Source organism: Salvelinus alpinus, chromosome 2 (genome assembly GCF_045679555.1).
Source record: "Salvelinus alpinus chromosome 2, SLU_Salpinus.1, whole genome shotgun sequence".
Lineage (NCBI taxonomy): Eukaryota > Metazoa > Chordata > Actinopteri > Salmoniformes > Salmonidae > Salvelinus > Salvelinus alpinus.
In genome coordinates this window covers 42,576,793-42,604,443 of record NC_092087.1, presented here as the reverse complement: position 1 = coordinate 42,604,443, position 27,651 = coordinate 42,576,793, and the positions used below count along the sequence as shown (strand labels likewise).

The window sequence follows — 27,651 nt, the reverse complement described above, 5'->3', positions numbered from 1 at the left end:
GCATCACTCACTCATACTGCCAGCAGCACTTTTAAAGCAGGGTAGGAGAGAGAGGGGAATATGCCATGTTCTCTCGGAGGTAGGAAAGAGAGATTGGGTTCCTTTAAAACCCCCCTAGAGTCCGTCAGTTTAAGCTAGAGATATCTGTTCGGATGCGTCTCAATCCACTGCATCCGCCGATATCGCACTTCCACATCTGCAGTGAAGGGTGGCAGAGCTAGAGCAGTGTTTGTCAGACCATGAGACATCCTGAAAATTGGTCTTCTCAAGAAAACGTCTTTTACCTAAAGGACAAATTCACTATTTTATCAAAATATTGTATTTTTATACCTAAAGGGGTCCTAAAATTCAAAATCAAATAGCTAAAAGATCCATAGTATGACCTTCCAACAATTCCATATGTCAGCTTAACCTTCAGCATGCAAGGTCCTGTTATTCTAAACCACTGTTATTCCACTCTGAGAGCTGACAATGAACTTTGGGGCAGAGGGCAATCGGGATTATTCTCTCTGTGTCATTTACCTGTCACTTCCTAAAGAAGGCATGGTTTATTTATATCGTCCAGTAGAATGGAGTGCATGTAGGCTACATAAGGCCAGACAAAGCACTCGCCATTGTTCAGTTGCATTTTGGGAGTCCCATTGTTCTGTTCATCACCCATCTCCTCCAGCTCCAGCTATGGTAAGTGCCTGTCCTGTTCTATGCCACTGTATGATTTCACACTGTCAGCTATGTCAAGGGGGTGGTTGTAGGGGAAAGGAAATTATTCATGTAAAACTCTGCTAAGTCCTTAGAGGAAGCAGCTATACAGGTAGATAGATGTGTAGTTAGATCAATTGATGATGGTAGCTTGGATGATGATGACAACTGTTCGAATCAATAAAGGAATCTGTTAGATATCATATTTTATTTTCTTTGATAGTGTTCTAGAAAATTAACATTTTCTATCTGTTCAGTATTTCCAGTATGTTTCCTTCATACGTGTAAAGTATTTTAAGTTGGGCGTGATCACGCCTTAAATCATAGTATCTAGTTTAGTTAGTTCAAGGCATGGTCCTGGCAAAGACCGTTCTATCCCAAACATAACAGTTGTATTGTGTCGATACATTAACGCTAGTATAAATCTGGGTAGATCTGCTCCTGGAAGACCACAGTGTGTGCAGGATTTTGCTCCAGCCCTCTATGTTTTATGGATATTCCTTTCCACCTCTCTCCAAAGGCCCCCAAGAAGGCAAAGAAGAAGTCAGCGGACTCTAACTCCAATGTGTTTTCGATTTTTGAGCAGTCTCAGATCCAGGAGTTCAAGGAGGTAATAATCTGTCTCTTCCCTTATTACCATGACGACAGTCCATCGATCACACTGCACTCTTTTCGGTCTGGTTTGTTTGTCATCGTCCTAGTGCCCAACCCATTCTGCCTCTACTGTTCAGATTGAATCACACTTTCGGGGCAACCCGAACTACTATGCTTGTTCAGACATTTTCTTTTCACATTGTCCTTTCAAGCACAGTTCCAGCAACTATTACATTTACATTTTACATTTTAGTCATTTAGCAGACGCTCTTATCCAGAGCGACTTACAGTAGAGTGCATACATTTTATAACATTTTCTTTTTTTTTTACATACTGAGACAAGGATATCCCTACCGGCCAAACCCTCCCTACCGGCCAAACCCTCCCTAACCCGGACGACGCTATGCCAATTGTGCGTCGCCCCACGGATCTCCCGGTTGCGGCCGGCTGCGACAGAGCCTGGGCGCGAACCCAGAGACTCTGGTGGCGCAGCTAGCACTGCGATGCAGTGCCCTAGACCACTGCGCCACCCGGGAGCATGTAGGCTATGGTGAATGTTTAACCAGGCCGCCTAATACAGCTCGGGTTGGCCCTGTAAGCTCGGGTTGGCCCTGGCATCTCTGTAAGCCTGTAGGTTTACCTGTCCCTCTGTTCATCACCTTTCATGAGTTGTCCATTTTCCACCTGTCTCTCTGCCCTTATCATGAATTCCAGGCGTGTGGTATGAGCGGTGTCGCTCTTTAAATCATGGCCAGGCATTCAGGCCATGTCATCAGTGATTAGGCAGGGCTGGGGATTGAATGGGAAATATGCCCTGGCCTGGATGCCACTCTTAAACCCCAGGGAGTAACATAGTATGAATACAGTAACTAAGAATAAAGGCTTAGAAAAAAGGAATGTCCAGAGATCCATGTTCCAGACAAAGAGCATCGGTGGGATCGTTTGGACAAAGATTTCTGGCATGGAGATAACGTGTGGTCCACTTGACCAAACACCGGCACATTGACTGATTCGATATGCAGAGTGACTCCAACTGCAGCCCATGGGATTTACTGTCACTCTCCTCCCAACACATACACACACAGACAAACTCTAGTTACTGGAGTCGTTTTCATGTCTCCCATTAAGTGTTCACCTCCATATTGACAGGCATTCACCATCATGGACCAGAACAGAGATGGATTCATTGACAAAAATGACCTGAGGGACACCTTTGCTGCACTGGGTGGGTTGAAGATGTATTATATTATTTATCTATTTGTTCAGTTAGGTCAGTAAGAATGTATTCCCGTTTACAATAACGACCTGGCCATAACGAAGGCAATGGTACTGACCCATGTCTCTGTAACAGGGCGGCTCAACGTGAAGCAGGAGGAGATAGATGAGATGCTGAAAGAGGCGTCCGGCCCCGTCAACTTCACCATCTTCCTCACCATGTTTGGGGAGAAGCTGAAAGGTGAGGTGTGCAAATAAGGGATGCATTCAGTTGGTTAAATGTCATGCTACATTTTGCAACAGTACTGAATGTCACTTCCTCCCAAACGTTTAACAGATGAGTTGCCTGTATCCTAATTTGAATGACATTTTCCCTCTGAATTTTGTATGTTGAACTCTTATATTGTCCACGTCTGCCTCCCATCGACTAATTAGACAGCAGCATACCACCCTGCATACCACTGCTGGCTTGCTTCTGAAGCTAAGCAGGGTTGGTCCTGGTCAGTCCCTGGATGGGAGACCAGATGCTGCTGGAAGTGGTGTTGGAGGGCCAGTAGGAGGCACTCTTTCCTCTGGTCTAAAAATAATATCCCAATGCCCCAGGGCAGTGATTGGGGACACTGCCCTGTGTAGGGTGCCGTCTTTCGGATGGGACGTTAAACGGGTGTCCTGACTCTCTGAGGTCATTAAAGATCCCATGGCACTTATCGTAAGAGTAGGGGTGTTAACCCCGGTGTCCTGGCTAAATTCCAATCTGGCCCTCAAACAATCATGGTCACCTAATAATCCCCAGTTTACAATTGGCTCATTCATCCCCCTCCTCTCCCCTGTAACTATTCCCCAGGTCGTTGCTGCAAATGAGAACGTGTTCTCAGTCAACTTACCTGGTAAAATAACGGTTAAATTAAAATAAATAAAATAAAAGACGTTTTCTCTGTGTAGGCGCTGATCCAGAGGAGACTATCCTCAATGCTTTTAAAGTATTTGACCCCGAAGGAAAAGGGGTCCTGAGGAAGGACTTGTGAGTACTCGTGTGTTTGTGTAAACGGGTCTATAGGGTTAAAGCTTTGTGGAGATGGTTAATGTAATCCTAAATGCCTTGTTCTTGCTCGTCTTCAGTGTGACAGAGATGCTGACAACACAAGCGGACAGATTTTCTCCTGAAGAGGTTAGAGCACAACCAATTTACACTAAATGCAATATAACCTATATACTGTCCACACACACATTGTACACATTGACCCATTGTAAATTCAACTATTGAAATACAACAGACAAGCCATTTTAAATAAACAACTCATCGCCACTCATAATCAGTAACATAACATAGTTCATGCATAAACATGTTGCGTGTTGCTTCGAAAATGTTGGGAAGTGCATGATGTGTACGTCAGTGATTGAGTCACTAAATCTTCTCGCTGGTTTTCTCAGATGGAGCAGATGTTTGCAGCCTTCCCACCAGACGTGGCAGGAAATCTAGACTACAAAAACCTTGTGCACATCATCACACACGGAGAAGAGAAGGACCAGGAGTAACGAACTCACTGCTCCTTCAGCGTGTCTCAGTGATAGAAATACAAGCTCTAGACAAGAGATAATCTAGCGCTTCTATTTCTATGGTCAAAACACCTATCGGCAGTCATCTATCATCTCCAGGCTCCATCCACGGTCCTGTGTGCTTGCCCCGCCCACTTACATATTCAGATCAGGTGAAGCTCCACAGTGGAAGGGGAGAAAAAGGAACAGAGGGAAACTCACTGGCCTCTACCTTCTACAAAAGGCTCGAGACACTTTTCAACTGGCCTCCTTTCGTGATGCATTACGTTTGCCGCTCATCAGTAGTGGTTAAGTCAGTGTTTTTCAAACTGTCCTCGGGACCCTAAGGGGTGCACGTTTGGTTTTTTGCCTGTAACACTACACAGCTAATTCAAATGACCAGAGCGTGATGATTAGTTGATTATTTGAATCAGCTGTGTAGTGCTAGGGCAAAAAAAATAAACATACACCACTTGGGGTCCTGAGGACCGAGTTTGGGAAACACTGCGTTAAGCCAACTGCCAAGCCAAATGTGTGTAAATGGTTGAATTCAGGCTACAGCTATTATACAATCTGATCACTGTCCAATAAATCACTTTAAATCATGTCTTTTGTCCACCTGTTATTTCTTGCACCTTACGATAATATATTTTGATTTTGAAGCCGCTAACAGCTATTAGATGCTCTTTGTTTACTTGATTGACTAATGACACATTAGAAAGAATGTCATATGTTAAAAGTCACATTCTGTATCAACTCAACAAATCTAGTATATGTATCAATGGGTGTATGCTTCCTTAAATTATTAAATTAACCTCTAACAATTTGTCCAAGTTTATATCACATAACTGCTGCTACCACCCTGTGTTGTAATTAGGTCAAACTAAAAATATAGTTTACATCAGGGGTTAATGACAATCAGTGTGGGTTGTAAATAGTCCATAAGCAGACTTTTCTTAATACTAACAGCCCACTAGGCGAGTTTGAGGTTCAATCGATCTCTTCATTGAGGAAGAGCTTTTCAACTGGTTTATAAACTGATTCAGGGTTTTAGCTTGGTTTTGGCAAAAGTCCTGCACAGCAGCTGAGGGTATGATGGATCCCCTAAGACTAAGAGCATGTAGCCTTCTGTATTTAGAGAGGAGCCAGTGAGGTAGCAGAGATGGCTGTCTTCTGACATCAGACTGGGCTTCAAGGTACAGAGGGGCCTGACACTGTCCAAACATGGGGTTTGGTTAGGAAAGACGAAGCCCCTGTGTTTATTTTAGTTCATGTGATGACGTGACGGGGTAACGTTACACCGCATGATGCATCAAACAGGCAGACAATAAGCTGCCAGCAAGTGATCCCCCTAAAGCCTGTTGTTGCTCCAATGAGCTGATGCCTGGCCATGCTGGGAGACTTTGGCACAGAGGTGCAAAGCCCTGAGTCACCCACTGTTTGTTAGTTCATTGTCCAAAATGAAGCATCGTTCCTGGGGTGGGGGACTAGGGATAAGGGCCTAGCTGAGCTGTGGTATTTCCAACGATAATGGGAACAAACCTGTTCAAAAGTGTGTGTGTGTTTGTAGTGGTGACCATATTACTGCAACACTGGTAGTCATGAGTCATGACCACAGTAAAATTTCACATAACGATTGAGTCACTGTAATCTCCTTTTATGCACTCTGGACATGCTTGGGTAGTGCCCAACTTGCTAATGACCATCAGGTAAACTCAGTTTTTCACAATTCCTGACATTTAATCCTACTAAAAATTCCTTGTCTTAAGGTCAGTTAGGATCACCACTTTATTTTAAGAATGTGAAATGTCAGAATAATAGTAGAGAGAATGATTTATTTCAGATTTTATTTCTTTCATCACATTTCCAGTGGGTCAGAAGTTTACATACACTCAATTAGTATTTGGTAGCATTGCCTTTAAATTGTTTAACTTCGGTCAAATGTTTTAGGTAGCCTTCCACAAGCTTCCCACAATAAATTGGGTGAATTTTGGCCCATTCCTCCTGACAGAGCTAGTGTAACTGAGTCAGGTTTGTAGGCCTCCTTGCACGCACACGCTTTTTCAGTTCTGCCCACAAATGTTCTATAGGATTGAGGTCAGGGCTTTGTGATGGCCACTCCAATACCTTGACTTTGTTGTCCTTAAGCCTTTTTGCCACAACTTTGGAAGTATGCTTGGGGTCATTGTCCATTTGGAAGACCCATTTGCGACCAAGCTTTAACTTCCTGACTGATGTCTTGAGATGTTGCTTCAATATATCCACATCATGTTCCTCCTCATGATGACATCTATTTTGTGAAGTGTACCAGTCCCTCCTGCAGCAAAGCACCCCCACAACATGATGCTGCCACCCCCGTGCTTCACGGTTGGGATGGTGTTCTTCAGCTTGCAAGCCTCCCCCTTTTCCTCCAAACATAACGATGGTCATTATGGCCAAACAATTATATTTTTGTTTCATCAGACCAGAGGACATTTCTCCAAAAAGTACAATCTTTGTCCCCATGTGCAGTTGCAAACCGTAGTCTGGCTTTTTTATGGCGGTTTTGGAGGAGTGGCTTCATCCTTGCTGAGCGGCCTATCAGGTTATGTTGATATAGGACTCGTTTTACTGTGGATATAGATACTTTTGTACCTGTTTCCTCCAGCATCTTCACAAGGTCCTTTGCTGTTGTTCTGGGATTGATTTGCACTTTTTGCACCAAAGTACGTTCATCTCTAGGAGACAACGTGTCTCCTTCCTGAGGGGTATGATGGCTGCGTGGTACCCTGGTGTTTATACTTGCGTACTATTGTTTGTACAGATGAACGTGGTACATTCAGGCATTTGGAAATTGCTCCCAAGGATGAACCAGACTTGTGGGGGTCTTGGCTGATTTCTTTTGATTTCCCCATGATGTCAAGCAAAGAGGTACTGAGTTTGAAGGTAGGCCTTGAAATACATTCACAGGTACACCTCCAATTGACTCAAATTATGTCAATTAGCCTATCAGAAGCTTCCAAAGCCATGACATAATTTTCTGGAATTTTCCAAGCTGTATAAAGGCACAGTCAACTTAGTGTATGTAAACTTCTGACCCACTGGAATTGTGAAACAGTGAATTATAAGTGAAATAATCTGTAAACAATTGTTGGAAAAATTACTTGTGTCATGCACAAAGTAGATGTCCTAACCAACTTGCCAAAACTATAGTTTGTTAACAAGACATTGTGGAGTGGTTGAAAAACGAGTTATAATGACTCCAAAATAAGGGTATGTAAACTTCTGACTTCAACTGTAGGTGAGGGCGAAGTGACTATGCATAGGTAACAAACAAATAGTGAGTAGCAGCAGTGTGTGGGAGGGGGTGTCCGGTGGCGATTTTTATGAATTGTTCAGCAGTCTAATGGCTTGGGGGTAGAAGCTATTGAGGAGCCTTTTGGTCCTAGACTTGACGATCTGGTTCTGCTTTCCGTGCGGTAGCAGAGAAAACAGTCTAACTTGGTGACTGGAGTCTCTGACAATTTTATGGCCTTTCCTCTGACACCGCTTATTATATAGGTCCTGGATGGCAGGAAGCTTGGCCCCAGTGATGTACTGGGTCGTTCGCACTACCCTCTGTAGCGCCTTACGGTCAGATGCCGAGCAGTTGCCATACCAGGCGGTGATGCAACCGGTCAGGATGCTCTCGATGGTGCAGCTTTCGAACTTTTTGTCGATCTGAGTACCCATGCCAAATATTTTCAGTCTCCTGAGGGGGAAAAGATTTTGTCGTGCCCTCTTCACGACTGTCTTGGTATGTTTGGACCATGATAGTTTGTTGGTGATGTGGACACCAAGGAACTTGAAACTCTCAAACCGCTCCACTACAGCCCCGTCGATGTTAATGGGGGCCTGTTCGGCTCGCCTTTTCCTGTAGTCCATAATCAGCTACTTTGTCTTGCTCACATTGAGGGAGAGGTTGTTGTCCTGGCACCAGACACAAACGGTCTGAGAGAACTACCTTCATTTATCCACCATCTTTGTTCATAGCCAACACAACAAATACATGGTTAGTGTGATTGTGTGAACGCGTAATGGATGTAGGTTTATGTGATTGTGTGAGTGTTGAATGGAAATAGAATTGGGTGGTGATGATGACTGCAGTACCTGGTTGACATGGTCCTCCATGATGCGGCTGTGTTGCCTCTGGTTAAGAAGTCTCCTTAGGGTGCGTATCCTACCCCCCATCGCCTTCTTCCTCTGCCACAGCTTAGCAGGATCTCCTTCATCTGAGGAAAAGGAATAGCTTGAAAAAAAGTAATTATCCTAGCCTGGTCCCAGATCGGTTTGTGCTACCTAGGTTATTTTCATGCCAAGCAGATCTGGGACCAGGCTATCATTGTCCATCCCACTGACGGATCTGAGAGAGCTTTAGCAACATGCAACAGTCCTTTAGCAAGTAATTTAGCAACAGTCATTCTGATTGGTCTTACCTTGGTGTCAAGACAGCCAAGGTGTTCCTTCTATTTCCGGATGCCAACCAGGTAACTGTCATTGTCCACGGGGAGTCGCTGGTTTTGCTCATGAAGGTTTTCCTTCTTTCTCTGAATATTTTCAGGCATAATTCTGGCCTGTCTGTGACATTATTGTCTAAATAATCAAATGGTTGTCCGTTTCAAAGGCTTGATCAAGCCACATAACATGCCTAAATCACTGACAGGCCTAAATGAATAGCAGGCCTATCAGGCTACAACAAACAATTTTTCAGATGAGATTGCATTAGTCACCAGTCTAGGCCACCTAGCCTTCGATTTTTAGGTTGATGAATTATTATTTTTAACTTCTCACTGTTAATTGGTATTTCACAAACGTATTCTCGTTTTATATATATATATATATATCAAATTGAGTAACCTACTGGTAATTTTTTGCGTTATAAAAAGTAATAATGCAAGTCTGTGGGTCTTATGCTAGCGAGGATCGAATATAAAGATCTTTAGGTGGACTTTAGAATATGGTAACGAAACAGGCAAGGAGCTGGTCTCGAACCCACGACATTCTAGCCCGAAGTCCAGCGCGCTATCGACTGTGCCACAAAAGCATGCTCAAGCGGCTGAGTCGATATCCGCGCTTATAAACCCAGGGTCGTTACAATACTTTAGAACATTTTTTTTTAAATTCTTAAATAATTCCATGATGATCCCTTTGGACGCATTGCCAATTCTTCAACGGGTTAAGTGTTCATCAGAGTCGATATCCGCGCTTATAAACCCTGGGTCGTTACAATACTTTAGAATTTTTTTTTTTTTATTCTTAAATAATTCCATGATGATCCCTTTGGACGCATTGCCAATTCTTCAACGGGTTAAGTGTTCATCAGAGTTCTACAGATTGGCGGGAATGGCGCAACACAAGATCGGGTTGATTTATTATTTAGGCCAGAGTTTCCCAGCCTACATGGACAATTCATCCATACATGGACGAGATACATACCATTTATCTCCAATAAATAGAAATAGACATTGGTTGGAAATTGGAATTGTGTGCGTGTCACTTATCTTCTCACCAAATGTTGAGTTTCCCCAAGCCCAAAACAACTGGCGGAGCCAGGGGCTGCCATTTCGCTGAAAAAAAGAATCCCATATTGTAGCTTTAATCACAACATCCCTAGTACATTTTTTTTTAAATTAAATCGCCCACTGCCGCTAGATGGCAGAGTACCGCTAAAAGTTTAAATGCACCAGCCTACTGGTAAAACTTGGAGGCTCCAGGTGGGGGCGAGCTGCGTGTCCCCATGAGTGCATTTGTCTCCTCCTCGATTGTAGCAGGCAGCAGCTAAATTGAAAACTTATTTGCTGCATTCAGATCACTGGAATTTCTGTATAGCAGCCACGGCGTAGACAGATCTGTGCTACCAACAATCGAATCAAAGGACAACCGCCTCGGTTTGCAGAGTAGAACCGACTCCTGCTGCTACCACCATGGATGATTTAGGTAAATTTGATTGTTGTTATTTCCTGGCTAGAGCTATCGAATTGTTTCCCATCTTTTCTTACTGCCAGATTACCTGGATATCGCTCGTTCCACGGCGCACAACAAATCTGTTAATAGCTATAGCACAGGACAACAAATGTCGCTAACGTTATAGCCAGTTATTACCCAGCTGTAGCTATCCTATTACACAGCGTGGGAATCGGCAGGTTGGAGGCCCGCTGTGGTTCCGAAATTTAGATTTTTGCCTTGGCGTCATGGAGGGAGGAATAGGCTAGACATCCAATTCGTGATTATTGTGAACTCCTGCTAGCTGTGAAGCAATGCTCCCACATGTGTTTTGAAAACCCAATTTGAACATAATGTTAGCAATGTACATGCACATTATGATTCAGTCTCTAGTTTTTAACTGCCTCGTTACATATTAGTTGATTTGCATCTCAACTTTTTAATTACATGACAGATTGTCAATCGGATTTTGCGAGTCGGTAGGGAGTTTTGCCCGCCCGGTGCTGACGGGCAATGCAACTAAATGATGACATCGACTATGCATGCACTCATCTTGCAACACTCGCACTTTTCATGACATTAGGTATCTGGTGACCGAGGTGCACACCTCTCCTACTTTACAAGTTGGGGCGTTTGTTGAACCATAATTGTATAGCCTCAGGTTTGAAGAAATCTGTTAATTCTAGTTCTCTGCTTCCGTTTGTTTTCTTTTTGCCTCTACTTATTTAAAGAGTTCATGCTTATCTCTCAATGTAGATGGTTTATATTGAATATTTCTGTTACCTTTATTTATTTTACCTGTAACTGTGTGAGCATCTGGGTTTCCCCTCTGTCCTGTCCTATTTGATCTAAGCCAATTATGGGGTCCATGTACAAATGATGAGTACGGAGTTAATTCTGATAATTCTGATATTTGAGGGCCGGTCATGCAGAAACACAACGCCCCCCAGCCCAGTTTGAACTCGTGGGGTTCATTGTGCATGCTGTCCACAGTGTGACACCATCTGTTGTCTTACAAAATATATTAATCTGCTTTTACAATGAACGTCCTAGCTCCACACGAACTGACCAAGGCTTATGGGCAGATCAGTGTCAGCTAGCAACCTTAATGGGCTTATCAGTGAATAGTGGTGCATACCTGAATTAACTCGCCTCCCAAAATAGCTAGCCTACAATACATGCTATCGGTTTGCTGCTAACAGCATGGAATGGTTGTACTGTTGCTTCTGTCATCATTTGGGAACCTGCACAAGTGATTAGAGAAAGCACTCCCAGTTCATAATTGTATCAGAGTCTCAAAATAGACTACAGTATTGTGTTTACAGGTTTTGCACACCCAACTCTCACACTCATTCAGCAATGCAATATTGCAGGGGGGAAATCGTATTTGTGGGTGTGTGGGTCTAGGTTTGTCTGTTGGACATGGAAACCATGAGGTTAAATTTAGTCAGTCATCTGAAAAACACATTATTGGATGCAAAAAAAAAAGCATTTAATTGGATGCTAAAAATGGTTCAGAATAACAGCTTAACTTCAAGACAGGTAATAAACTGTTCTGTAAAAGACATATGGCTCATGCTATTATGGTATTGATATAGGATGCCATGTAATGTGAGGCCCCCTTTAAAGGTCTCATTTGATTTTGGATGTTAAAAAATTTGCCGTGCCGACACTTGCAGGACTGAGCGAAGCGGCATCACATGAAATGCACGAGAACAGCATCGTACCTACTGAGTCTTTTGCCTGATTCACATACTATAGGGGACAACCTGAGCCGTACTGTACTGGCTCAGATATATTCTTTTCACATTGTCCTTTCCAGCAACCATGGTGGATGCATAACCAGGTCAGCCCACTCCACTCGGTTTTGCTCAGTTTGACTTGGCTCAGTAGTGTGAAAAGGGTCGTAGTTTGTTTTCCAATGCAGTTGAAAGGGGCACTAACAACTTACCTATGTGACTGCGCCCACCTCAGTGGCGTAGGTGAAATCATACACATCTTCTAAATGACCAAAGGGAAATCACCCTCCCTTCCAAATGTTATCCTTAGTGTCCAAAGAAAATCACGCCATGAATGTTTGTCACACTAAACCCTGTCAATATTTAACGGACACCCAAAAGGAATCCTATCCCCTACATAGTGCACTACTTTTGACCCGAGCTCTATGGACCCTTGTCAAAAATACTGCACTATATAGGGAATATGTTGCCATTTGGGATGCAGAACCGTCTCCACTTATGTAGTTGAAGGGCTTCTCCTTAAAGTCCTCCCTCAAAAATTAGAGTTGCACAATCCAGTCTGGCTTTATGACCATGCAGGGAGGGGTTGTAAATGTTGTCATAGGCATTCTGAATATTCTGATATTTTGGGTGGGTTTGAGAGGCACAACGCATCTCAGAGAATGGAAGTTAAGCTGTATCTTATACTGCCCATTTCATAATAGAACCACTTGGTAATTCATGTCTTTTTTACCCTTGCTTTTTTTACCCTTGCTTTTACCCTTGCTTTTTTTACCCTTGCTTTTTAGTTAATCTCATGGCTGTATTAGAGTTTAGGACCAAACTTTACCAAGTAATTACTCCGTTATTTAATTGAAAAAGGACTGGTAATTGAAAAAGGACTGGTAAAGTTAAATGTTTACCTGGAAGGTTTAGCCTAGGTAGGCAGAGGTATTTCATGAAAAGAGGGGCCAGCAAGTTCGTCCTCCTCTCTCTCTGAAGTGCTGAGGCGGCAGCCCCCAGGTAGCCTCTCTCTCTCTCTCACACTCACTTTATGGACTCTGTTTGTCTATTTCTGGCACTCTCACTCAAACCACACAACCCCGACCCAGGCCGGGCTCCTATGCATCAACAAACCACACACACAAACGCAGGAGGAGGATGAGAAGTGTGGTCTCACACTGACATTTGAGCACACCCTACTTCCTACTCCTCTTAAATGTGTTTTCTGACTTGTCAGTGAGTGGATGTGAGAGGCAAAAACACACAAGACCACTCAACTAGTGTTATGTGCCATGTGTTCCACATTTTTACATTTACACTGCACAAGAATATAAACTAAACATGTAAAGTGTTGGTCCCATGTTTCATGAGCTGAAATAAAAGATCCCAGAAATGTTCCATACGCACAAAAAGCTTATTTCTCTCAAATTCTGTGCATAAATGTGTTTACATCTCTGTTAGTGAACATTTTTCATTTGCCAAGATAATCCATCCATCTAACAGGTGTGGCATATGAGGAAGTTGATTAAACAGCATGATACAGGAGACAATAAAAGGCCACTCTAAAATGTGCAGTTTTGTCACACAACACAATTATACAGATGTCTTAAGTTTTGAGGGAGTGTACTATTGGCATGCTGACTGCAACATCGTTTTAGAGAATTTGGCTGTATGTCCAACCGGCCGCACAACTGCAGACCACGTGTAACCACGCCAGCCCAGGACCTCCACATCCGGCTTCTTCACCGGCGGGATCGTCTGAGACCAGCCACCCGGACAGCTGATGAAATTCTGGGTTTGCACAACCGAAGAATTTCTCCACAAACTGTCAAAAACCGTCTCAGGGAAGCTCATCTGCATACATATCCTCACCAGGGTCTTGACCTGACTCCAGTTCGGCGTCGGAACTGAGTTCCAAGCGGGCAAATGCTCACTTTCGATGGCCACTGGTACGCTGGAGAAGTGAAGTGTGGTGGGGTTATGGTATGGGCAGGCGGGCATAAGCTACGGCCAACAAACACAATTGCATTTTATTGATGGCAATTTGAAGGCACAGAGATACCGTGACGAGATCCTGAAGGCCCATTGTCGTGCCATTCATCCGCCGCCATTACCTCATGTTTCAGCATGGTATTGCGCAGCCCCATGTCGCAAGGATCATGCCGCCTTAACCAGCTGCAGCATTGGAGCTAGCACATGGACAACCAGAGCTTTCACAGCACTGTGAGTTACACCTAGAGGTGCAATCTCAAAAATATATTTCCCCTGTTACCACAGTATAAAATATGCAAACAACTGATGCACACACAATTGTCCTTACACCCTCACTCACTGTGACTGAGTGCAAACAATACACTCAGACCCCCCCCCCCCCCTCTCCGTTCGGCCTTGACAATCAATGCCTTTTAGCAGAGATCAAACTTCAAATTGTGCCTCTAAGAAAGCACACACACGTGCTCTATTTAGGTGATAATGCCCGAGAAGCCGGTGTTCGGAGGATATATTGGCACGGGTGTTGTTAGGCCCAAGACAAAGTCGAGCACTATGCCGTTCTGCACGATGCGTTTCTAGGATTAGGGTTATAGTGTAGCTCTACATCAGCACATCCACCACTACAACACCCTCAACTTCCATGGCCCCCTGCTAAATGTATATGTATGTGTGTTTCATCAAAAGCTAAAACAGGCCAGTTTGAAGTGCCGTTGGTGCACCAAGAGGACTGGGCTGAGTGAGGTAACTCGTTGTTACCCCTGAATGAGAACTGACATACATAGACTCCTCCTGTCATCTGGTTCTAATGTTCACCATTACACTGCACACGGGACCACTACAATAGTGTGTGTGTGTGTGCGCGCCAAATGTTGATAAGGTAAAATGTTGGCCTAAGTTTATGGGAGTAGAATATGCTTGACATGGACAGTGTGTTTTACTGTATTTTAAAGGGCTTCTGTCTGTGTTGTGTGAGTGAGAGGGCTCAGTGGAATGTCTTAGTTGTCACTGTCTGTTTGTCAGTCTTGGCGTATGAGGCGGAGGGAGATGGCCCGAGGGCCAATGTGTCATTTCCTCTCGTAATGCAAAGCACAGCAGCCTCATGTCTCTGAGTCTGACTTGATCTGTGTGCCTCCCACTGCAGCCCTATGGGTCTGTGTGCCTCTGCAGCCCTATGGGTCTGACTGGGTCTGTGTGCCTCTGCAGCCCTATGGGTCTGTGTGCCTCTGCAGCCCTATGGGTCTGACTGGGTCTGTGTGCCTCTGACCTATGTGTAGCCTTTGTCTGGGAGGCTGCATGTGACTGAGTGCTTTCTTGCGTGTGTGTGTCTGTGGTGAGGCGTAAGTGACCGGGGCTAGAGAAGCACAGTGACTTGTGCTTCAGGTACTTCTAAGACTGTTTTTCCCAGGTACTATTATTCCTTGACTAAAAAGCACTTTGTAAGGAGAATCTTCATTGAAATGGCTGTTCAGTCCAGGACTAGGATTATTCTAGGTCCGAGAAACAGACCCCAAACATTCCAAATATTATGTAGTCTTAACTTTAAGATTCACAAGTTCTATCCGTCTCTTGTGGGAAAATGTGGTTCTGTCTAAATGTGGCCATGCCCACATCTAAATCTTTCCTTTTCTAGTGGTAAGTGAGAAGTAGCCTATGACTGGTAAGTATTCAGACCCCTTGACTTTTTCCACATTTTGTTACGTTACAGCCTTATTCTAAAATGGGTTAAATGAAAGCAATCCTCAGCGATCTACGCACAATACCCCATAATGACAAAGCGGGGAAGAATTTTTTTTTTTATCACTTGTTTAGCATTTGGTGAAGGCGCAGTTAAGCGATAGAGGCAGAAAAGAACAGGTCTACATTTCTAACGTGTTTTCACTTTGTCATTATGGGTGAGTGGGTGAGAATAATCTATTTCATCCATTTTTGAAAAAGGCTGTAACATAACAAAATGTGGAAAAAGTCAAGGGGTCTGAATACTTTCCAAAGGCACTGTAGACGTTCAACAAAGTCCTCCACTTGAAATAATCACTCAAAGTTGGTGTCGGTTTTTCTGAAGTAGCATCCTCTTTCTCTTCCTTTGTGGTGGTGACAATGCCTGTGACCTACGCCCAACATTTTAGGTCAGCTACAAAACAATCACGTCTATGTACACTGAAACAACTACTGCTAGGACAGACCACAAAACAATGCCGGTACAAACTTCAACCAAACACCTCTGAAATGAACAATCGCCATAATACTGCAGCGTCACTGGGCGTATGTGGAAAAGATAACGTGTCGAAGAAAATTCACACATTGAAATAGCCAAACACTTCAAAGGCCTAACTTCACTGAGGAGGAGGAGGTAACAGCTGTTTCAGAGCTAGTGAAAGGGCGTGACAGGCGTTTTTAAGGCCCGACTTCATCCGTCAAACAGCACACTGTCCTCCTGTATTTGGGGGGCCAGCACAATGCAGTCCTTTTATTAGGTGTGTGTGTGTGCGTTCGTTCTTATGTGGAGTTCTAAGGAGAATGAACAACATGCGCGGACGGTGGAGAGCTTCTGTAGGTTCCAATCATCTGCCGGATCCAGTTAGAAGGCGAGCTGGACCAATCCAAACTCAGTTTCCAGTTGGCTCCTCTGACAACACTGATTACAGATTAGGACTATAACCCACTGCTGCAGGAGATGGGATTTCTACGTCTACGGAAACAGATTTCCAGGCCAACTACTGCTTAATAGAAGCCTCCCGTTCTCAGTCCGAACCCTTTCACCCTCTCACTCTCCCGCTCTGGCACTTAAACAGCACTGATTGTTTTCCAGCCGATGATGTGGCCTGGCGGGATGTTTGCCTGAACTTTATGGCGTTTCGTGGGCCGTCCCCCTCCTCCTTCTCTTATTGTGTCCAAGACGGAGGTTGACAAAGGCAGGCCTGTCTCAGACCCTGTGATCTACACTGGCCTCCAGAACAGAGACAGCACCGCTCAGAGCCCAGGCAGAGACGAACATCAAGTTGGTCAGTGGTCTAGTCAGCAGCACCCAACCCTATGAACCAGTATGTTTAGACCTAGTAAAGTGTTCAGTCAAGCCTCTTGCTCGTCGTAAACGGTGTGGATTCTTATGCATCTCTGCAAATTTCGCGAAATAAGACATGGGTTGTGGTCATTCACGCAAGTTCTATTCCCAGAAATGCACGCAATAGTTTGAAAACATTGCATTTGGTCTTGGTCATTTGTTTATGGATTAGTGATGAGAGGCTGAAACTAGAGTGAAGTGTGAGATCGAGCGTAGGGTAGAGAAAACGTAAGCGGGTCTCGCCCTGTGAAGCAATGTTTGATCTCTCTAGAGTTGGTACAATATCCCGGAGGATCTTTGACCTCGGTTGTGTTCATTAAGCACGAAACGGAAGGAAACAAACTGAAACAGAGAGGGACTACCCGAACTTGTGTCCAATGAGAAACACCTTTTCGTTTTTCATTGTAAAACGTTTTGCAACTATGTTCCCTTGTGAATACGACACAGGACTTTTCTGGTGGATCATTAATTGAGATGTTTTTATTGCTTATGTTCTAGATTGCAATGTGGATGTGCACAGGGCCCTGGCCAGAAGTGTTTCTAGTGCTGCATTGGTGCTTGAGCATGGCGCAAGTGTTTGGATGTTACTCCACTTTGGTTACAGTAGAGGATGTCTGGGCCACATAGCCCGAGGCTATGTGTTAAAGCCTTTTGAAATGATTGCTGTGGCCAAGGGCTCACTTGAAAAAGAGATGCCCATCGATCTCAATGTGACCTAAATTTAAAGGATGAGAGTGTGTGTGTGTTTGGAGAGTCCCATCTGAAGAGTGAAGTACTCTGGGTCATTTTCTCTTAAAGTCTGTCTGTGTGCTTGCGTGTCAAGTCATTATTTTGAAAACCGTATGGGTAGCCATGCATGTCATACTCCATCCAGAAATATTCTAATGCTCCTAATAAGTCTCTAATTAGCCTGACTGAACAATATTTGTATCTTAAGGTGCAATTCTGGGGCTGAAATCCGGTATCTGTGACCAACAGAATCATTTCTGTATTCCCAGGCATGTGAAATCCATAGATTAGGGCCTAATGAATTTATTTCAATTGACTGATTTCCTCATATGAACTGGAACTCAGTCAAATCTTTGAAATTGTTGCATGTTGCGTTTATACTTTTGTTCAGTGCATTTAGTAGGGCGAGGACAATACCAGTTTCGCGATACTCATTAGTATCATTGCAAGGAAACAAAACAAGAAGCGAATATCTTTAGGAAAACAGCCCTAATGTTGGAAACAATGTCATCCAGTCGCATTTGTTTATTTCCCATTTATTTTCCAAGCTAAAGCACACCTTATTTTACAGGATGTTTTTAAAGGACCAAATATTTCGGGCTGCTTCGTGTTGTAATTTTTGCCTTGGAAAAAATATCACGAAACTGGTATCGTCCCGGCCCTACTTTTTAGACCATACTGTTTAGTAAAAAATACATACTGTGCTCCTCCTCAGTACTGAGAAGGCATCATCTTAGATGCGTGATCACACTTGTTCCCCGCCGTTCGTTCATTTTTCTAGAGAGCGTCCCCTATTCTGATGATCAGCTCTTGTCAAACATGGCTAGCTGTGAGAATATTATTCTCTTCCTCAATAGTGTGCAGTGAATTCTACTAGATTAAAAGCTGAAATGAATATGAATTCCTGGCATTTAACCCTTTAACTCGTTGGAACTGGCCTGTATGCATAGAGCTAAGTTGAAATGTTTCTCACAGAATAAATATGAAAAGCATATGCATAACCAGTAGTCAAAATAAAGAACCCTTGAATGAGTAGGTGTGTCCAAACTTTTGACTGGTACTGTAGCTTGAAGATTTAAAAAAAAGAGTAATGTGCAAATATTGTGCAATCCAGGTGTGCAAAGCTCTTAGACTTACCCAGAAAGAGTCCCAGGTTTAATCGCTGCCAAAGGGTGTTCTAACGTGTATTAACTCAGGGGTGTGAATACTTATTTAAATTCTATATTTTTGTATTTCATTTTCAATAAATTGGCAATAATGCTATAATTTATCACTTGTTTAGCATTTGGTGAAGGCGCAGTTAAGCGTTAGAGGCAGAAAAGAATAGGTCTACATTTCTAACATGTTTTCACTTTGTCATTATGGGTGAGTGGGTGAGAATAATCTATTTCATCCATTTTGAATTCAGGCTGTAACACAACAAAATGTGGAATAAATCAAGGGTTCTGAATACTTTCTGAAGGCTCTGTAGCTAAGTTATAAAATACTATCTTACAGTGTTATGCTTTCACAAGGCAATTCAGACAAACCGATCAGAACTTTGGTGCTCATTGAAAGGAGTCATGTGCCATGGCAAATTTTCTTCACAATAACAGACATACTGTAGGATCATTCTGTTCAGAACAACCCAGGGTATGTCATCTTGTAACTGTACATCAAACATAGTGATCATAAACATTGACACTGTATATAACATGAGTTCCATGATTTGGATTTATGGGTGTTTGGCTTGCTTGTATGACATCAATGCAGTATTTATTATAATCCTCAATGCCTCTTCTTTCAAAATAAATCAAGTCATTTTAATATACAGAATTTCCCTCACTCAGACAACAAACATTTGCAAAAGTTGCCCAATTGCCGGCAGGGATGGGGCCACTTCTTGTCACGCGCGTTGCTCAAGTTCAGAATGGCTGTTAGTGAAAACCCATACAGCGCTGTGAAGCGCAGAGCCAAAGCTCTGACATCATGTATAGCATGTTACTATACAGCCACTACGTTCCAATTTAGACGCTTATAGAGCCCCACAGTGGAGGTGTCATAATACCCATAAAAGCTAGCAGTCAAACAGGAAAATGGTTCCAATTGGTTTTCCACCATTCATTTTTCCCATGGGGGATTTTAGAAACACTTCAAATAAGGGATGTGTTTAGTGAAAGGCTTATCACGGCGTGACGTTTTGATAACCATGTAAATCTCTCTCGGACAAGGTGATTTATCAATATATTCAGCTCTATTTGGTCTCTTGATTCGAAAAATGCTAATTTGCATCAAAGTAGACATCATGCAAAACTGCAAATCCCTGCAAGCTCCTGCACGTCATCTCTAGCTGACACTTTTGCTAACAAATATTGTGTGTATTTAAAGCTTGCACAAGATAGAATTGTCCATTTTTAAAGAAATTTTGCCAATATATTCATTACTAAATTTAGCTAACATTAGATAAGAATCCAGAGATTCTTACCTTTGCCTCGATTCGGCAGTATTGTCCAGATCATCATGTAATTTATAGTTCTTTATGATAACCACGCTATCAAAACGTCACACCAGGGTAAGCTTACACAAAACACAGCCCTTATTTTAAATGTTTCTAAAATCCCCTATGGGAAAAATGAATGGTAGACAAACGATTGGAACCATTTATTTGTTTGACTGCTAGGTTTTGTAGGGATTATGACTCATACTGTGGTACTCTATTGATGCCCAAATCTGCCATTTTCAACCCGTATAGGGGTATAAGTGTAAAGGGCTACAGAATACACATTTTAGAAATTTCACATATTATAAGACATTCTATTTTCGTATACCCAAAAAGCCTGCTATTTAGAACGCAAGTATGGGTATTCTTACACGGCAAGTGATTGGCAGTGGTTAAGTTTCTCTAGTCTCATCCCTCAGCTGTATAGCAAACAAAGTGGCGGGGTGCCTGTTTTATTTTAGTTTGAAACCCAGATTGCCCCTTAAACCCTTTAAAATTAAAATAAATCTGAAATCCGTTATGTAATTGGCTCATCCAGGTTTGCAGTTTGGGTGGTTTGCCCTGTCCATAGCATGTGTATGGTGAGGTTGCCTGTGTGAGTGTTTGCACTTGTTTTAGTGGTACTAGGCACCTGTGAATATTGTAGCAGAAGCAGCTGGAACCAATGATGCACACACCATTTCAACAGGCAAGAGCCTTCTGCTGCCTGCCACTGATCTGGAGGTATGGGTGTGGGGGTGTGTAGGGGATCTCTCCTCAAATAGCTTGCCAGCTCGGCTCATGTCATATTCAAAAGCCACTCTGCTGACTGTAAACCGTTTTAGTCAACTTACTCTGATGCTGCAGGATCAACACTGTAAAGGCATTTAGTATTAAATCAGGAAAGCTTTACCTACTGGTAGCCTACAGATGTAGGATCTTAATTTGAGCCAGTTTGCTACAGCAGGAAAATAATCCTGAAGCAACATGAAATGTGAAGTATTATGTGGATTATAATCAATGCCCATTTTTTGTACGGGTTGATGTATTTTTCTTTAGGGAAAATTACATCTGACTTTTTAAAGTGGAAATATACTACAAGTTTGCATTTCCTGTTTTTTCGGCAACAAAAGAGTGATCAAATTAAGATCCTACATCTTTATATCAGAATGTACTTTCTAAATCTCTGCTCAAGTGTTCAACTCATTGGAGAACCAACAGCCTTTGAAACATATGAGCAGGGTCATTTCTACCTTTATTTAATCTTTCCCGTGACTTCTGCAATCCTCACACCTTCCCCTTTTTCTTCCTTGCTTTCTTGCCCGTCAAACTCCTATATTCTCTCTACCTACCCCGCCCCCCTCGTTTTCTCTTATCTAAAAAGCGAGCAGGCGATAGCATGTCAGTAATTCCCAGCTCACCTCGTTGCCCATCAGTTAAGACGATGAAGGGAAGGAAGAGAAAGTGGGGACATACATGCACAGATAGATAGAAGGCAGGAATGTTCAACAACCTAAACCATGGCAGATTCTCTCTCCATCTTTCACTCCCTCTGTCCATTCTCTTGTTGAGATGACTGTTTGACATACTGTATTATGGCTTATTACAATACATGTCCCTATACCAAGTAGCCTATTTTCAAGATGGGAACACACAACACAATGACATTTAAAGTACTCATGTTGACCTCCCATTCTGCATAACAGTGCCCCCACCTTTCTCTTTCTCTGGCTCAAAACCCAATGACATTTAAAACCTCACTGTTGACTTCCCATTCTGCATAACAGTCCCTTTCTCTCTTTCACGATCTTTTAACAATTCAATGTCGCCCTCTTCAGTCTGCAACAGACAGTGGTTGATCTAGAATGAAGCAGAATGGTGAACAAGACTACTGAAACCCATATTAGCTCATGGCATCTATATTTTATATCCTAAGCAGCTACACATAATATCATCCAGCATGAACATGTATAGTGAATAAAACATTTCTGGCTTATATAAGAGAATAATTAAGTGATATTGCCCGAGAAGCCGGTGTTTGGAGGATATATTGTCACGGGTGTTGTTAGGCTCAAGACAAAGTCGAGGGCCTGCAAACTGTGCTAATATATCCTTCAAACACTGGCGTCGAAGGCATTATCACTTTTATACAACGGGTTACCAACATATTCAAATAATGATTGACATATTTTCATTAAAAACATTATTTTGCTGAATTTATTCATACTATTTCATCCTTCCACAAGATATATTCCCAACACAAATCTAGTGTTGCTACCTAACCCAGCTGGTCGTTCCTTCTATCGGTTCGGTTGCCAGAGACGCGACCCAGTCGTTCAGTCTTTTTGTTCTGTATCTATGGACGCGTCCCAGTCGTTTGTTCTAAATGTTCCATTACCATACTGGCTGGCAACGTTCTTATCCCTTGTTTGCTAGTTAGACAACTACGGCTAACTTACAGTCACGTCAAACAGTGCAGCCAGAATAACAATAGTAGCTGCATTTGCATTTGTTTAAGCTGTTTTCTGGTGACATTTATTTGGATACATCAATAACAATGAGCAAATGAGGCACGATAGCTAACACAATCACTTCAAACTGAAGCTGGAAAGACTGAAAACTAGCTGCACTTCGTTTCACCTTTTTTCAATTGACATTTCTTTGTATATATCCATAAGAATTATGCCAGCTCATTCGTGATTTGGACTAGCCTAGAAACGCTGCCTGCCTGTCTGTCTCATCCGGACACGTTCATTACTATGGGACAGCTGGAGATCGAATTACAATTTTGAAACAATGTTGCAAATGTTGGAGAGACAGACAGCAAGGTTTATACAAATCTCTGCTGTTGAATACTAAATGTTATTCTAAAAGAAATGTGAGATAATGTCTAGATGCTTATTATAGTAGAGATCACGTTTATAAAGTGCCTGGCTGGGCTGATGAGACAGTGGATTGCGCAGTAAGATGTAACAGAGTAAATAGGCTTTTTAACGTCATAGATTTAGCCGGCGGTAACTTGTGGAATAGACACCAGCTGGAATGAGGTTTTAACCAATCAGCATTCAGGATTAGACTCACTCGTTGTGTAAATCCTCTTAAGGATCGAACCCTTTTTTTTAAATTGTCCCCTAAAATGACATACCTGAATCTAACTGCCTGTAGTTCAGGCACTGAAGCAAGGATATGCATATTCTTGATACCATTTGAAAGGAAACACTTTGAGGTTTGTGGAAATGTGAAATTAATATAGGAGAATATAACACATTCGATCTGGTAAAAGATAATTGTACCATCATCTTTGAAATGCAAGAGAAAGGCCATAATGTATTATTCCAGCCGAGGCACAATTTAGATTTTGGCCACTAGATGGCAGCAGTGTATGTGCAAAGTTTTAGACTGATCCAATTAACCATTCTATTTCTGTTCAGAATTTTGTATCAAGACTGCCCAAATGTGCCTAATTTGTTTATTAATAACTTTTCAAGTTCATAACTGTGCACTATCCTCAAACAATAGCATGGTATTCTTTCACTGTAATATCTACTGTAAATTCGACAGTGCAGTTAGATTAACATGAATTGAAGCTTTCTGCCAATATCAGATATGTCTATGTCCTGGGAAATGTTCTTGTTACTTACAACCTCATGCTAATCACATTAGCCTACGTTAGCTCAACCGTCCCACCAATCCTGTAGAGGATTTATAAATTGACGACATGCTCCGATGGAGAGTTTTGTCTGTTGTGTTAGTATGGAAAGGTGATTTTGTTAGCTAATTGTAGCCTAAAAGCAAGGCATTTTTGAAGACACGATCATTTACGATAGGCAGTGTCTTGGCAAAGGCCTGCTTTTTAGCTGGGTGGGTAGAAAATGGGACCTAGTGGGTAGCACTGAGATAGCCTACCCAAAGAAAGTGCAAAAAACATTTTGGCTCACTATTTAAAAAGAAGATGTAGAACAAGCTGTAGGATGAAAAATACCAGAGTTGTGGCGCAGGTACAGCTGACTAGCGCCAGCAAACGCTACCTAGCAACAACAACAAACCCCAAAAAGTTTAAAAAAATATATATATATTTATTTTTTTACAAATTGGTACTTCGAGTCAAAGTATAGATATAATATAGTCCAAAATAATATTGCGATATGTAACTTTATTAATAACACATGGTAATGCACTCAAAGTTTATCTTCATTCCCTCTTCTCGTCCTGTACTCTCACTCTTCTCTTAAATCCCTTTTCTCTTTTTCCTCTGTCTGGATCTCTTCATCTTCCTGCCGTCTTCTCCTAAAAAAAACACACACCGTTAATTTGAACAGGGAAGGAGTCCCCACGGTCTCACCAACCCACTTCTGTGCTCTAGGGAGGAGTTCCCCCTCTCTCTCTGTGTTTCTAACTCTCTCTCTCTTCCCTGTCTGGCCTGGTAATGAATCCTAAGTGACTCTATGCTCAAGGCGGCATCGTAATAAATAAATAAAAAACGCTCACCATTAATATGAACAGGGAGGGAGTCTCCACGATCACACCAACCCACTTCTAGCCTTCTCTCTCTCTCAGATCTCTTTCCATTCTCTTTTCTTTGTGTTGTGGCACCCTTCAACTAACCTATCTTGGCTTACAGGCTTCACTTCATTCAGATGTAGTAGGCCTATTTTTCAGTATTTGGTTACGATGCACTGCAAGGAAAAATCTAGAACCTTCTTTATGGTTGCTGATCCTGCAGTTTGGTCATGCTCTTCACCCAAGCACATAAAGCTCTGGTGGTGTGTATATTTAGGGGCTTTAGGCTTCTTATTTTAGCCAGGGGGTCGCTCAACCTCTTACCCGGGGGCTCAAGTCACCCTAGTTACCGTCTGTGGGGCGACTGGTTTATGAACTTCAATACGGCTCATATCTTTTTACCGTATTACATTTAGGAAATGTATTCTGTCCGTGATGTTCTCCTCCAAAGGTGTCAGCATTTTTTCAAGGGAAGAGGATTTGTTTAGTATGCAGAGGTTGAAATGCTATCTCCCAGCTGCAGGCGACTCAAGGAGACACTACCTCATTCGGGGTACTATTAACTTTGCTGCAGTTTCATTCCCGGCCACTGAGGGACTTAGTTCCAGACAGGAGTGCACGGTCCTTGGCCAAGTTCCAATATGCACACTTAGTCAATGATGCTATGTATTTGCCAATGAGAGGCTTTGAAGCCACCAGTCGTTAATATTGGTACTCCCCAGAAGGAGCAGTCCTCCATAGGAATTAATGGAATTCTACAGTATTTCAATTAAATGTATTTAAGTATTTTGTTGTTGTAGTGGGGACAGTAACATTAGTACTTTCAAAAAATTTACTTTAAGGAAAATATTTTTATACATTTTTTATATGAATGTTTAGCTCACATAATATCATTTAAAAGTAAGCATTAAGGTGTCTGTAATAGCATAAAAGTGGCAAAAACAAATGTAGAAATTAATAAATAGCTTATAGCTTTCCAAAATATGTTTTACACTGGTGGGAGAATGCCAAAATGGAGGTGCGGTGGCTTCAAAACAGAGGCCCCTATTAGTCATTTAGTGTATAAGTAAATCATTGCTTAGAATTAATTCCCAATACAGTGTCTTCAGAAAGTCTTTACACCCCTTGACTCTAACCACATTTTGTTGTGTTAGTCTGAATTTAAAGTAGATTAAATAGCGATTTTGTGTCACTGGCCTACACACAATACCCCATAATATCAAAGTGGACATGGGAGTTCAAGAGTAAAAATTTGCTTAACAAGTCATATTATAAATTGCACGGACTCATTCTGTGGGCCCAAATACTGTTTAACATGATTTTTGAATGACTACCTCATCTCTGTAGTCCACACATACAATTATCTGTAAGGTCCCTCAGTCGAGCAGTGAATTTCAAACTGAGATGCAACCACAAAGACCAGGGAGGTTTTCCAATGCCTCACAAAGATGGTAGGTGGGTAAAAAAAAATTAAGCAAACATTCAATGTCCCTTTGAGCATGATGAAGTTATTAATTACACTTGGATGGTGTAACAATACACCCAGTCACTACAATGATACAGGCATCCTTCCTAACGCTTAGGGATTTCACCATGAGGCCAATGCTGACTTTAAAACAGTTAGAGTTAAATGGTTGTGATTGGAGAAAACCGAGGATGGACCAAGGACATTGTAGTTACTCCACAATACTAACCTAAATGGCCGAGGTGAAAAGAAGGAGGCCTGTACAGAATAAAAATATTCCAAACATCCTGTTTGCAACAAGGCACTAAAGTAAAACTGCAAAACATGTGGCAAAGAAGTAAAGTACTGTATACAAAGTTATGTTTGGGGCAAATACAACACATCACTGAGAGCCACTCTTCATATTTTCAAGCATGGTGGTGGCTGTATCATGTTATGGGTATGCATGTGCTTGTCATTGGCAAGGACTAGGGAGTTTTTTAGGATAAAAAGAAATGAAATAGAGCTAAGCACAACAAAATCCTAGAGGAAAACCTGGTTGTCTAATTTCCAACAGATACTGGGAGACAAATTCACCTTTCAACAGGACAACAACACAAGGCCAAATATACAGTGCATTTGGAAAGTATTCAGACCCCTTGACTTTTTCCACATTTTGTTACGTTACAGCCTTATTCTAAAATTGATTAAATATACTTTTTTCCTTATCAATCTACACACAATACCCCATAATGACAAAGCAAAAAAATATATATATATTTTATTTTTTTAATTAAAGCCTCGAGTCTTCTTGGGTATGACACTACAGGCTTGGCACACCTGTATTTGGGGAGTTTCTCCCATTCTTCTCTGCAGATACTCTCAAACTCTGTCAAGTTGGATGGGGAGCGTTGCTGAACGGCTTTTTTCAGGTCTCCAGAGATGTTCGATCGGGTTCAAGTCCAGGCTCTGGCTGGGCCACTCAAGGACATTCAAAGACTTGTTCCGTAGCCACTCCTGCATTGTCTTGACTGTGTGCTAAGGGTTGTTGTCCTGTTGGAAGGTAAACTTTTGCCCCAGTCTAGAGTCCTGAGCGCTCTGGTGCAGGTTTTCATCAAGGATCTCTCTGTACTTTGCTCCGTTCATCTTTGCCTCGATTCTGACTAGTGTCCCAGTCCCTGCCGCTGAAAAACATCCCCATAGCATGATGCTGCCACCACCATGCTTCACCGTAGGGATGGTGCCAGGTTTCCTCCAGACGTGACACTTGGCATTCAGGCCAAAGAGTTCAATCTTGGTTTTATCAGACCATGGAAACTTGTTTTTCATCTCCACAGAGGAACTCTGGAGCTCTGTCAGAGTGACCATCAGGTTCTTGGTCAACTCCCTGACCAAGGCCCTTCTCCCCCAATTGCTCATTTTAGTCGGGCGACCAGCTCTAGGAAGAGTCTTGGTGGTTTCAAACTTCTTCCATTTAAGAATGACGGCCACTGTGTTCTTGGGAACCTTCAATGATGAAGAAATGTTTTGGTACCCTTCCCCAGATCTGTACCTCAACACAATCCTGTCTTGGAGCTCTCCAGACAATATCTTCGACCCCATGGCTTGGTTTATGCTCTGACATGCACTGTCAACTGTAGGACCTTATATGGACAGGTGTGTGCCTTCCCAAATAATGTCCGATCAATGGAATTTACCACAGGTGGACTCCTATCAAGTTGTAGAAACATCTCAATGATGATCA

The 27,651-nt window shown here is 42.4% G+C and overlaps 1 protein-coding gene across 2 annotated transcripts; it reads left to right on the top strand.

The window, feature by feature from the left end:
• Positions 1 to 576: 576 nt before the first annotated feature.
• On the top strand, positions 577 to 4,649 carry LOC139562269 (myosin regulatory light chain 2, ventricular/cardiac muscle isoform). 2 transcript variants are annotated; one of them, XM_071379830.1, is made up of 7 exons: positions 577 to 681; positions 1,220 to 1,309; positions 2,443 to 2,518; positions 2,645 to 2,749; positions 3,451 to 3,529; positions 3,628 to 3,676; positions 3,940 to 4,649. In XM_071379830.1, exons 1-7 carry the CDS (start codon positions 679 to 681, stop codon positions 4,042 to 4,044), a joined length of 507 nt encoding a protein of 168 aa, XP_071235931.1. In that variant the 5' UTR covers positions 577 to 678; the 3' UTR covers positions 4,045 to 4,649. The 2 variants fall into 2 exon arrangements, with proteins under 2 accessions (XP_071235931.1, XP_071235937.1); XM_071379836.1 differs by lacking the exon at positions 577 to 681 and having other exon boundaries at positions 1,175 to 1,309.
• Positions 4,650 to 27,651: the final 23,002 nt, after the last annotated feature.